The sequence below is a fragment of the Phyllobates terribilis genome, unplaced genomic scaffold (assembly GCF_046119375.1).
Source record: "Phyllobates terribilis strain yellow unplaced genomic scaffold, ASM4611937v1 Scaffold_1__5_contigs__length_1240528914, whole genome shotgun sequence".
Classification (NCBI taxonomy): domain Eukaryota; kingdom Metazoa; phylum Chordata; class Amphibia; order Anura; family Dendrobatidae; genus Phyllobates; species Phyllobates terribilis.
The window spans coordinates 144,529,501-144,542,668 of NW_027362761.1; the positions used below are offsets into that span (position 1 = coordinate 144,529,501).

At 40.4% G+C, this 13,168-nt stretch overlaps 1 protein-coding gene across 3 annotated transcripts in view; it reads right to left on the reverse strand.

Moving 5' to 3' along the window:
- Nucleotides 1-3,299: 3,299 nt before the first annotated feature.
- The window catches only part of TYRP1 (tyrosinase related protein 1), an 82,762-nt gene continuing 72,893 nt past the window's right edge, over nt 3,300-13,168 (reverse strand). Inside the window, exons 1-8 of one of the 3 annotated variants that reach the window (XM_073668265.1) lie at nt 11,233-11,385; nt 10,093-10,506; nt 8,554-8,876; nt 7,026-7,230; nt 6,752-6,919; nt 6,493-6,672; nt 5,231-5,377; nt 3,300-4,513 (exon numbers count right to left, since the gene is read on the reverse strand). In XM_073668265.1, coding sequence (XP_073524366.1) covers nt 4,323-4,513; nt 5,231-5,377; nt 6,493-6,672; nt 6,752-6,919; nt 7,026-7,230; nt 8,554-8,876; nt 10,093-10,489 — 1,611 coding nt within the window. In that variant the 5' untranslated portion in view covers nt 10,490-10,506; nt 11,233-11,385 and the 3' untranslated portion in view covers nt 3,300-4,322. Of the gene's footprint in view, nt 4,514-5,230; nt 5,378-6,492; nt 6,673-6,751; nt 6,920-7,025; nt 7,231-8,553; nt 8,877-10,092; nt 10,507-11,228; nt 11,387-13,168 lie in introns of those variants that run through there. The other 2 variants (XM_073668256.1, XM_073668254.1) reach the window with 2 other exon arrangements.

The window sequence follows — 13,168 nt, forward strand, 5'->3', positions numbered from 1 at the left end:
TATGGTGACAAGACCTAGACCCCGAGCTCCGTTTTCCTGTGGACCGGCTACCAGGACCACGTGCACGATGCGTTTTTTGGGGTTCCCCAGACAGCTGCTGAGATGGTGAAGATGGCGGCTGCTCAACCTGCTGCAACTGGACACCTTCAGACTCCATAATGAAAGAATGAAGGTTTGGGAAGCACTGAGCCATGTTACCTGATAGGTTAAATAGGTACTGGCTCCTCCCCTCTAGCAGCGCCTCAGCACACTACATTTTTATTTTTTATTTTTTTTTAATTTCACGCTCTTTTGCACATGATCGCCGAGTCGCGGTGACGTCATCAGGCCACGACTTACCGAAACCCGGAAGTACGCGCCGCACGAGGACGCATGCTGTCAGCGCTTCCACAGGTAAGCCGCGCTTTCGCGATGTACCGCGCTGCGTTCACCCAGGGCAGGGCGAGGGGACACAATCACCTTGGCCCTCGCCCCCCCTCCCCATACTTACGGAGGGTGATGGTGGGCTGTCACCCCCACTTGGAATGCAGACCCCACCGCACTTTTGGGGCTCAGCCAGGGCCTACACTGCCACAGGAGGCGCACCTGGCTGAGGCAGAAAAAAGGGGATGCCACCCCAGACAGGGCACAGCCCCACTGCAAAAAAAAAAAAAAAAAAAAAAAAAAAAAAAAAACCCCAGTGCCTCAGGATGCTGTGCCTCTCCCATATAGGGGCGCACGAGCATCGGCCAACGCTGGAGCTGCCGTCCCCAGACAGGGGCGCAGGATCACAGCCGTCGCCATCCATGTTTTACGCCTGCGACCGGCTTCCTCCATCAAGAACAGGAAACCAAACGGAGGTGAGAGGGAGGGCCGCCCCCTTTTAAGCCTGTAGGTTTCCTGTCCTTGGTGGGCAGATTCCCTCTCTCGTAGTGCTGTCATGGTCGACCGATTAACAATTTCTTTCTAACGTTACAGCTCTAAGAAAGTGACAAGAAAATTTCTCTATTACAAATGTCTGAATTTTTTTTCCACCTCTTGAATAAAGCAAAATCTATGCATGTTTGGCATCTCTAATCGTACTGACCTGGAGAATCATATTACCCCCACCAGTTTTACCATAAAATCACTGTAAATAACAAACCCCAAAAGACCATTACACTCCTTTTTCTAGTTCACAACACTTTGAACTTTTATCCCGCTTTTCATTGCATCATATGATAAAATGGATGGAGTCATTCAAAAAGTACAACTCGTTCCATAAAAATGTAAATAGAAGAACAGTGGCACTAGTAGGTCTGCCTGAAGGGTCCTGCAGCAAGTAGGCATGTCAAGAGTTAAAAAATACTCACACGGCTATGTCGGCACAAAAAAAAAAAAACAAAAAAAAAAACTGGGGTTTAGAATTTTGTTACACCATTTACAGATCGGATTAATTCTTGTTTTATGTATCAGGCAATTCTGAACATGGTGATACCAAGTGTGAGAAATATATTTATATATTATGCAGTGTATATATGCAAAAGGGGTGTGATTTAAATTTATTTTTTTCACATTTTTAAAAACATCCCCCCCAACTTTCTGCAAGCTGCATTTGTCAGATTGACTGTTCAGAGGTGATGAGCAGATCACCTCTGTGTAGCAGAAATGCTCATGTGCTGTGAGTACCGACCACTAGGTGGTGCTCATAGCAAGTGAGACTTGACAATCACAGGGGCGTGCTGCAGACCCCTGGGTTGTCATGCCAACCCATTGTTGACCCGTGATGGGGTCACCAATGGGCAGGGCCAATGCCACGCTTCCGGCACGGCGATGTTAAATGCCGCTGTCAGATTGACAGCAGCATTTAAACTGGTTAACAGCTGCAGGTGGATCGTGATTCCACCTGCGCGGCTGTTGCAGGCACATGTCAGCTGTAAGAATCAGCTGACATGTGCCCAATTCAGTGTGGGCTCAGCACCGGGGCCCACGCTGAACCAGGGGTGATGGCCTGGGGTGTAAGGGGTTAAATACCTTCCTTTATTTTTTTTAAGGACCATTTGTCATCAGATCACAGATCCCTTTATACCAGATGTTTGATACATGTAGACACTGTCAACTTAAATAAGTCACACAAATAGTACATTACTTGGGATCACCAAAATAAGTGTATAATGTACAACTGTGAATTTAGCTTGCAATATCAAACGCAATGTTATACTGACATCTGGAGGCAAGAACCAGACTGCACTTTATATATATATAAAAAAAAAAAAAAAAAAAAAAAAAAAAAAAAAAAAGCTTTTCAAGATTGCAAATGTACCTATAGTGACTATTCAGTTATAACTCTGTTTATTTTCATTCCTTTTACAAATATATAAAATAGCACAAATACAATTAAATGTTACATAAAAATCTTTTGTTGATTTATAGAGCATTGCCCAAATAACAGCGAGTGACCAACGGGATACTTTGTATTTACAGCACATGACAGCAGTTTATAGTGTCCCACAAACACAGGCATATATGACGCATCGTGCCAGAGACCAAAGGACTTAGTGTTGGCATCTCTGAACATACTGTACATGTATTTCATCACGGTGGAGCACATCAGTTCAAATTTACTCTCCTGTGAAGTTTTCTATAGCTGAAGTACTAATACAGTGTCCATTTTAGAACATGATCAGCTATCAAAGTCACATCAGAATAATGCCAGTTTGAGGCTATATACCCTAAAATGGACACAATCTATACTAGGCAGATTCACCATAAATTCACCCTGTGCAAGGATGTCGATGCTTTTGTTAGCAATTGTTGTATAGTGCATTTCAAAATCTGCAATATTTGCTAAAATTTTTAGTAACATGTACATAAAATTAAACTTAGATTTCATTTTCTGGATGCAAACCTTCAAACATATTCTAGAAGTACAAACTAGTCAACTTCTTTAACCCCTTCACCACTTTTTTTGCACCCCTTCTTGACAGTGGCATAACTTTATTTTTCCCATCAATATAGCCATCTGAGGGCTCATTTTTTGGCAGGAACAAGTTGCACCATTGATTTTACCATATAGCATACTGAGAAAAAATTCCAAGTGCGGTGAAGTTGCAAAAAAAAAAAAAAAAAAAAATCTATATAGCAATTTTTTTTATCTACCATGTTCACTAAATACTAAAACTGACTTGGCAATAGGAGTCCCAAGGTCAGTAAGAATACGCAAATACTAAATGTATAGGATCTTTTACCACTTCAATACAAACTTTAGAGTTTAGAGAGGGGGGGGGGGGGGGAATTAGCTGAGGTCATATTTTCTGAGACCTGTAGCGTCTCCACCCTCCTTTTTTTTCCGGGGATCTGGGATTAGGCGAGGGCTTATATTTTGCACATTGAGCTAGATGCGAGGTCTTGATCACCTGATCTTGCGGCAGCCAAGGAAACTCAATTCTGGCATTTAAATATTTCTCGTTACGCCATTTACCAATCTGATTATTTTATATTGTCATACATCGAACATTTCTGAATGCATAGATACCAAGTGTGTATTTTCAATGGTTTTCATTTTGAGTGGGGGCAATAGTGCTTCAGACCTGCCATGTGTAGCAAAACAAAACTACAAGCTATGGCATTCATAGTAGATTCAGTGACAGGCACAAGGGTCTTATGCAGACCCTCAACTGACATAACAACCCATCGATGGGTAGGTCTTGTTACCCGCGTGTGTTAAATGCTGCCGTCAGTGATTGACAGTGGCATTTAACTGGTTGACAGCCATAGATCGAGGCACATGACAGTTGATGGATTTGGGCTCATCATCCGATCCCACAGGCAAGGACATTACCTTAGATGTACCTATACGTCCAGGGTTGTGAAGGGGTAAAAAAAAAAAAAAAAAAAAAAAAACAGTATCTTACAAGCACGCTGTGGTAAAGGAAATGCAAGTCCTTTACCTAGCTGAGTGAAACAAAATAAAGTAAGTTTACACAGAAAAGTCTAAAACATGGAAATGAGTAGTCATACTGCAAATTCCAAAATACTTTTTTTTTTTTGATTATTGGACAAATTGTTCTTGGCCTGACTTATGAATATCTACTCAAAAGGACTTTCAACAATTCTAACCATCCAGATAGTGGGTTCATGCAGGTCCATACAGTGATTGCAGAAAACTGTGCACATTGAGGTTTGCTAGCAGCATCACATAGGCATTTACATAAAGCCAACTCAGTGTTGGAATATTCTTAGCAATAAAAATAAACAAAAGACTTCTTGCACATACAATATGATCTAAAGACTAACTTACAGCTCGGAACTAGAGTCAAGTAAAAATTACTAAGCATTTTATAGCTGGAACAAGTTTAGATATTTTACACAGATTGTGTATTTTCCTTGTCTTCAGCATAACGTGGATAGGATTCACCAAGAAGGGGCTGAAGCACCTCGCTCTTCCTCTTCCTGCGCCGAAGAGCGCATGCGGCACCCGTAAAGATTATAGCCACAAGAACCAAAGCGGCTATAACTGCTATTGTGATGATCTCTGTACTGCTAAGTGCACGACCTTAAGAGGCAATAGAAATACACTGTTAAAAATAGGATAAGCATGGCATATCTTTCAAGAACATCTTTTCTACATCAGACATTTAATACTAGGAGGTACCCCAGCTTATCCTCCATTGAATTTAATTGACTGTCTAAGCAACGCCCAGGTCCTTAAGAGAAAAAAACTGTTTGTAGCTGCTTCTTTCTCACCTTTGGAAGCCTTTGTATTCTTGTGCCATCTACATTGATATGCCTTAGCTTTGAAGAACACTTCCAGAAACAAAGACCAAACAAAAGGGATTTCCAGGATTGAAAAATTGATGACCTATCCATTAGAAAAGTCACCAATATGAGATTGGTGAGGGTCCAGCAGCCCCACTGATTAGCAGAAGTCTGTTCTGCCTGCTAGAAGTTTTCAGCTGACCAATTGGGGGGGGGGGGGGTACCATGTATCCTATGAATAGGTCATTATACAAGTTGTTCAGTGCTGAAGAACCTCCTTTACTCTGTCCTCAGCCAAGCACTTGAATGTTCCCACACAACTAACTTTCGCCACAACATTTGCCATTGTTCCCAATATACATGTGACAGCAGCAAGACCAATTTGTCAGGTTTTATCTTTAAAATTTCAAGTACACAATATACTTACTATATACCGTTTGCTGTATAAAAGCTAGTGTAACCAGAATACATTAAGGCACACTGATATTAAGCTTTTGCTAGCTCATCTACTTACTAGGCCACTGGACATCATATGCATATCCCAGATGGTCTGGAGCCAAAACAAACATTTCAATATTGGTCACTGGTGGCCAGAATGGAACCATGTTGTATTGTCGGTTATGACCAATAGGTGCGTCTTCCAGTGGATACTCATTAAAATCTTAAGATTAGAAAGATACATGTTAATCCATAAATCAAGACTAATATTGGGATGGGGGAATGAAAGAAATGCTATGCAATTAGACAATCATATCCAAAAGGGGAGAATGAGAGATGGGAAGAGCGCGCGCGTGTGCGTGTGTGTGTGTGTGTGTGTGTGTGTGTGTGTGTGTGTGTGTGTGTGTGTGTGTGTGTGTGTGTGTGTGTGTACCAAAGCCACCCCCACAATACCTTCTCATTAGGATTTAGTTTACAGCAAAGATTTGTCCTGCAGATTAAATATTTTGCCACAGTAGTTTTGTATAGTCCTCTATTATAAAAAAAAAGTGGGGCTCACTTGCACATGACTGATTTAATCAGCTGTTGTGTCCCTTTAACAGCCAGAGGTGGAGCAGTGCACTGCCTGTGGCTGTTAACCGGTTAAATCCTGCTGTCAATCACTGACAGCGGGATTTAACCCTTGCCAAATGTAAGCGCATTATTCATCTCGCCAATCAACACCTGTCATGTGATCGCAGGATTGGTTGCCATGACAACCTGTGCACGCCGGCTCGTGGCCGGCGTTCATAGAAGCTTGAGATTTCTGCTTTACATACATAGTGCTTCAGCCCGATCAAAATATAAAATAAGTTCATCCAATTATCAAACAGCACACTTGACTTAGTTCGAGTCTTTACAGGACTTGTGGTCCTTGTCAAAATCTCCTGCAATACTTCTGTATTAGAATATTAGATCCAGTGTAAAACTGACAGACAGGGCTTAAGCAGCATTTTTACATGGTAGGCCTGGAAGCGCTCAATCCTCCAGTTGCAACTAATCAGCACTTTGATGGGGCTGATGAGGAGAGTGTCACCCTCTGCAAAACCACTCAATCAGCATTGACCCCAGCATATAATACAGCTGAAACCAGCAAGTGATGTTGGTGCCATCACTGCATTATAGTAAGCATATGCAAGTGTGGAGCTTTTGGTAACCACTTTCCTGCTGTATTGTAATACCAAGACGTGGTTCAGGAAGGTGTTAGAGGAAATTAAAAAGGTTTCCAAATTTGTTTTTTGAATGATGCTTTCCAGATATGGAGACATCAGGAGTCACGGTTCATCAATAAGCCCTTACCTGTAGTATGCCTCTTCAGCCATTCATCAAAAACTGCATCAGTAAAGGTATGAAGCAGCACAAAGATAGGATCATTTGGAGACACATGAGTTTGTCCCCCAGTACCATTTAGGAACAGATGAGCTAGATTATGAAGGCTTCTTACTGTGGGATTATATTGCCCGGAAGGTTCACTGTATCCTATGTAAAGAAATTTTTTTTTTTTAACACACATACATACACACACACACACACACACACACTCTTGTAGTTTCATTACCCTCAATGGCATTTCGAAAGCTTTCTGTAGAATTTGAAAAGAATGGTGCAGTATCAAACAAACTGACTTCTAAACAAAGAAGTACATCTTCTGGCTCAGGAAGCCTTTGTACCATTGGCCGAGCAATGTTTCCAGCAGGATTTCTTCTGATTGGGCTACTTGCAGTGTCTGTTGTAAGAAATTACATATGTCAACAACAAAGCAAGAGACTAGATGCATCCACATAGCTCAGTGTTACATAAAAGCCAGTTTAGCTTTTCAGGCAAATACTTACTGTTACAGATAGTCCCCAAGCTTTCATAATCCTCCACAAATTCACATACAACTTGCCAACGAGCAAACACAGAGTTTGGACTTAAAAGATTTTGTTCAAAATTGCTTCTTGCACCCACGAGGTCATCAGTACAAATGTCACATTCGTTTCCACCAATAGCAAAATTCCAATAAGGAAGTGCAAAAGCAGGATCCTGCAGAAGGTTCTTAAGAAACATTTGTTAAGTATTTAATACACTTGGAATCACAACAGAACACCACATTGGTAACATACATTGGATACAGAGCGTTACACTACACCAGAACTGGGCAAACCGCCGCCTGCTGGTATCCACATTGGAGACCCCCCCAAGGGAAAGGCAGAAGGAATGTGCGCAAGAAAACAAGAAAGCGTGGGATTATGACAAGGATAGAGGACATAGTAGGCATCAAAGTACATCTATGCGTATTATACTTAGAAAACAAGTTTGCCAGATCAAAAAGTTGTTAGTTTTTCACTCATATTTGAGAATAAAATGAGTAAATATTGGCCACTTGACTTCGTGACAGGTCCTCTGTAAGGCTGAATAGCAGAACCAGTAAGTTATATGGATTTGATTAGCTGATACTGGCAAGAACACATTACAATAAGCCCTATTGTGTTTTTTTTTTTTTTTTTTTTTTTTTTAGATGTTAATACAACAAAAACACCAATAAGTTCTTAATTATAAATTGAGCAATATTAAGTTCAACCTATTGGTTCAGCCCACAGTCATGGTTTTGCACATTAAGCCTCAAAAGAGAAAAAAAATAAAAATTTGCCCACCCATGTTTAAGCCTTTTTATGCAAGGCTTCTTCCCAACCTCCCACCCCCTCATTAACTTGGGGAATATTTGTTTTTTCAGAATAAAAAAAAAAAAAAAAAATAATTATGCTGTACTGTGGTATCCAACTTTGTGCTCCCACTCAGACTTGAATGGCCGAGTCATTGATTTCTGGAGGATATGCTGCAATCCTTCCCCCACAGATTCAGTCAGGGAATAAATACCCCACACACAAGTAACCCAATTTATATAATATGTGCAGAAGACCTGCAACATCAAGAGCTCATCATAGAAAACATAGCCCTAAGTTTGTTTTTTTTCCTCTTTTAATACAGCAATATATTGCCAATTACTATAAGAGGTCAATGAAACGGAACATAGAAGACTGCGTCACATGTCCAGATTTCACAGACCGTGTATGGATTACCATTTCTGGACTAGCCACAGACTTCTGAAGCCAAACCAACAGCCTCAGGCATAGGTGAGGCTACCAGTTCAGGTTAATTGACCCAACGCCAGCTGGAGAAATTACAGTTTATACATACATGTGAAGTCTCCCAATTTGTACTGTAAGACTCCATAGTCACTGCTGCAAACATGTACAAGATGTCAGAGGCTAGAACTAATTATACTACCAACAGTGATCAGCCTTTTTTCACATGACTACTTAGGACTGACAAGAGATCATAAATATTTGTTACAGGAAGAAAAAACCCTCACTGTACCTGCATGTCCCTTTCCAGTTGCATCAAGTGGTATCTGTGCCAGGTAAGGAAAGCAGGACCCTCATGAGAGAAATCTATGCCACCAGCACTCCCCTGGCCTGGGCCAAGAAAAGTTTTGCTAACACTGTAGTAATGGGTCCAAACAAAGAAATCATAAATTGAGATATTTTCAAAGTTCGTAGCATTTCCTTCTTGGTCAATGAGCTCATTGCGATGACGTGTTGCGATGACGTAGTCTGGGTGCACAGTGTTTTTTGCAAGATTAAGTGCGTTAACAAAGCGTTGTTTTTCTTCAGCACGCAAGTCCAACACATTTCTTCGCACTACAATAAAACAAAATTGTGCCTTTTATTGATGACTAGGCTAGTTAGAGGACCAAAAGTCTAACAAATGCATATCAGTTTGTACTTTTCTAAGTTAGGAACCATTACAATTAATTGTTACATGTGTTAAAAGTCCTTTCTTTACATACCGAGTGTGAGTGTATATTATACATACACAATTAGAGATGAGAAAGTTTTACAAAAGTCTGTATACTGCAGAAATGCAGTTTTTTTTTGTAATTCACTCCATCAAAAGGGTCAGCTGATGTTCCCGACCCCTCTGTTACTCACTCCCATCAGTCCGGTCCTCCCTGCATCTTTTGATCCCCTGCTGGAGGGAGACATGATGCCATGATCTAATGAAAGTCGAAAATCCTGGCCTAGTGTGAGAGGCCCGGTGGCCCCAGCACAAGTGGCAGGGGATCAGAAGATGCAGCGAAGACCATACAGGTGGCAGGGAGTGCAAGGAGGTCCCCCCCTCCACACACTGCATTTATTGTACTTTGTAGTCTGGAGAGATCTTAGGGCATAAAGGACATTACATTTTAGGAGAATATTAAGACATATTCTGGACACAGCAGGTGATATATGACCATACAGAATACCCATATTATAAGTGGAAAAATACCAACATAATTTGACATACACCTGCTGTGAACATAGTTCTTCCAAATGGTCTGATCTATGTGCCCAAAGAAGAAAACTGAGCATGTGGTCATAGAACAGGTCAGAACCACATTGGGTCTTGATTTATGTAGCAGCAGTAATGGAATTAAAATAAAGTGACTACAGCAGTTAATCACTGGCCTCGACGATTAGGTTTTGACATGGGGAGGGCAGCTAAGTATTCAATAGGCAAGTAATGGCAATATGCTGAAATACAATGCCCGGTCATTTCTGTCTTCCACTTGAAAAACCAAATAAAGGCTTTTTTGTTTGTGTGTGCGCGCACGCAATTTTTTCCTATACTTTCAAATGCAAATGGCAGAAGGCTTACAAACAAACAATTTAAATTCTTTTAACTGCTTCAAGATTTTGGGACCCTGAAGTGGTTAAAAGTAGTAACAAGACTGAACACATGAACAGCAATGTTGTTTTTTACATTGCTGTGCATCATTTGTTTATTTTTTGCTGCATTTTTAGGCTAGCTCCATAATGTCATGTGCACATATCCTTAAAAAAAAAAAATATATATAAGCCAAAAATTACAACTTACCTACTACAAGTGGTTGGTCACAGTTGTCCCCTGTCCATCCAGGTCTACAGCTGCCACAGTTGTAACCATAGAACCGACCAAAACATCTACATGTCCGGTTAAAGAAGCGTATGGGCCATTGTTCTCGATCATCTGTTCCATCAAGCTGATATTGGGGTCCATGCGGCCTGGTATCCACACTAACCGTTCCACACAGACCACGACCTACAGTAAAGCCACACTGGTCACTTGCATCTGGAGACAGTTGAGGAAATAAACCTGGGCAGCACTCGCCACTGAGCAGCGCTTCTGGAGTGGCACATTGACGAGGAAATTGTGCAGAGATCAGGTCATAAGAGAGTACGAACAATAATGCCACCAAGTAGAATCTCCAAGACCTGTAGCTCAACATGGTCATGTTCTGGACAGTCACAGCTGAAAGATGACAGAGACAAGTGCAACAAAGTTGGTGGTGGTGTCACAGTCGTAACATTTAAAGCATATAATAAAATACTGCCAGACTGAAGCCTCATAATGAGGGGAAACAGAACCTCCCAGCTTTGATGCAGAACTCCTCCTATGGCGCAGCCTACATAATAGGAAGATTAGCATGATGAGTGTAATAGGTAACTTGCTTAGACAGTCAAACGTTGTGTGGACTCTTGGCCAAAAAAATTAAGAGTCAAACATGCCACCACTGCTTATGGTCGGATAGAATAACATACATTGATGAAAGGGAATAGTCTCCTTGTTATTGATTAAAGGTATGAAGCATTAGATTAAAAGCCTGACTAAGGGACACAGTGATTCAGTAATGTTCTTTCATCCATAAAAACTACTGTTTTACACTCAAAATAATTAGCCAAGTTATTAAACACCCAAGCAAGTTCTGACACCTTCATACCTATAAGCCTTTCCAGCAACAGACTGTGGGTGCGGCACTTGGATTTTAAGTGTCTTCTCTGAAACACAGTATTTTCCAAGATAATTACTAGAAATGTTAGACAGTTGCTCACACAGGTCACTAGTTTCAGCTTTAAAGAACAAAAAAAAAAAAAAACAAAAAACACCCAAATGCAAGTTGTATAATAAAGTCAAACTTAACAAAAAGACAAAACATATTTTATGTATACATAACACCAAATGAATAACAGTACCTACTAGATCTTGAACCAGGTTTTATCCAGCAAGTAAATTTCCTAAATACGACAGCCTTCAGTTTGTTTTATGCTTCATTACTTAACAATCCCTTTGATGCAGTCAAGAGTTTCCCTGCTGCCCTAATCCTTTTATATCAGTATAGTTACCAGCACATGACCACTTTCATGCTGATTGCCTCGTGACCACAAGGTCCTGGGTCACCAACAGGCATTTTTGGAATAACCTGACCATACATTCCTCAAACTTAAAGATGCTTTGGATCACATCTTTACACTTGAAGAAAATTGTAATTCTCTTCATTTACTAATCATCTTCCACCCTTCCAGGTCCTAAAGAAAAGAGCAATTGTCTGTCATATTATGGAGGCATCACACGCTCATTACAGGGAGATGTCACTTATAAAACATTTTACAGCTGCTGAACCAGCATGTCTACTGACCTACCAAGGCTGCTGCAAGACAGGCACTTAGGGCTCCTCATTTTGCTATTTATTCAAATCAGGAATGTATTAGGCAAATGAGACACCCCCTATGACTAATGAAATAATTGCCAGTAAACTCTATCGTGATAGAAAAATGCATACCATTAGGCCACGTTCACACATTCAGTATTTGGTCAGTATTTTACATTAATATTTGTAAGCCAAAAACCAGGAGTGGAACAATCAGAGGAAAAGTATAATAGAAACACATCACCCACTCCTGTATTTATCACCCACTTCTGGTGTTAGATTACAAATACTGATGTAAAATACCGACCGAATACTGAACGTGTGAACGCGGCCTTAGGTTGTGTTTCAATATTCACGTTATTTTATTCAGTTTTTGAAGTCAAAAACAGTCATCAATCATAAATGTAAGACATCTGTAAAGAAAAGCCTGAGACAACTCCTCTTAAATCTACAGCTATATTCGCAAGTGGTTTTTTTGCTGCATTTTTTTTTTCTGCAAAAAAGAAGCTGCGTTTTACAGTAACAGCAAAAGCTGTGATTTCAGAAATCTCATGCACACATTTTATTTTTTTTTAAGTGTTTTTTCTCATATAGAATACAATGAGAAAGTGCGAACATGCTGCAAAATACGCAGCATAACATTTGTTTATGCAGCGTTTTTGGTGAATAAGACTAACCTTAGTAACACGCACTGTAGACAAATCCCACATGTAATCCACCTGAAAAATGCAGCCAAAAATCACAGCTACAACAGCAAAAAATGCAGCAAATCGCAGCTATTTGCTGTGTTTTATACACAGCGTTTTTACTGTCAAGAATGAATGGTTAGGCTGCAGAAAAAAAATGCTGTAAAAACACCACATGTGAACATACACTACTTCTATTTTTTGGCTTCAAAAATTACTTCAGAAACCTGAACTTGTGAACACAGCCTAAAAAAGCCATGCGTTTTCCAAAGCCTTTATGTTTTTTTTTTATTTTCTGCATTTTTTTTCAAGTGTTTTTAATATCTTCTTTTTTTCCCATATTTATATGGTTTCTGACTTTTTTCAGTGCGCATGAAAAAACAGGAGAAACACCATACATAGAGCATACCCTGTCTTGGGAAAAAATGACAAAGGGACTAAAAACGCACCAAAATGCCCCATTCCCCCTTGCTTTGTATGCTTTGTATGTTGTTCATTTTACAATATACTTTAGGGCTCGCTCACACTAGTGTATAGCTTGGATGAGTGTTATCCAATGTTTTATTGGTTAGCACTCGGACCAGTGTTATACTATGGGGCAGTGCAGACCTGCGATTCTTTCTACAGACCGAATTGGTCTGTGGAGCAGATCACAGCTTGCTGCAAGTGGCTTCACAAATCGGATCACATTCAAGTCTATGTGTGCGTGTAAAACATCAGACTACACTTGGATGTCATACGAGGGAAGTCTGATGTTTTACATACACCCATAGATTTCTGCAGCACAGTAAATTGACAC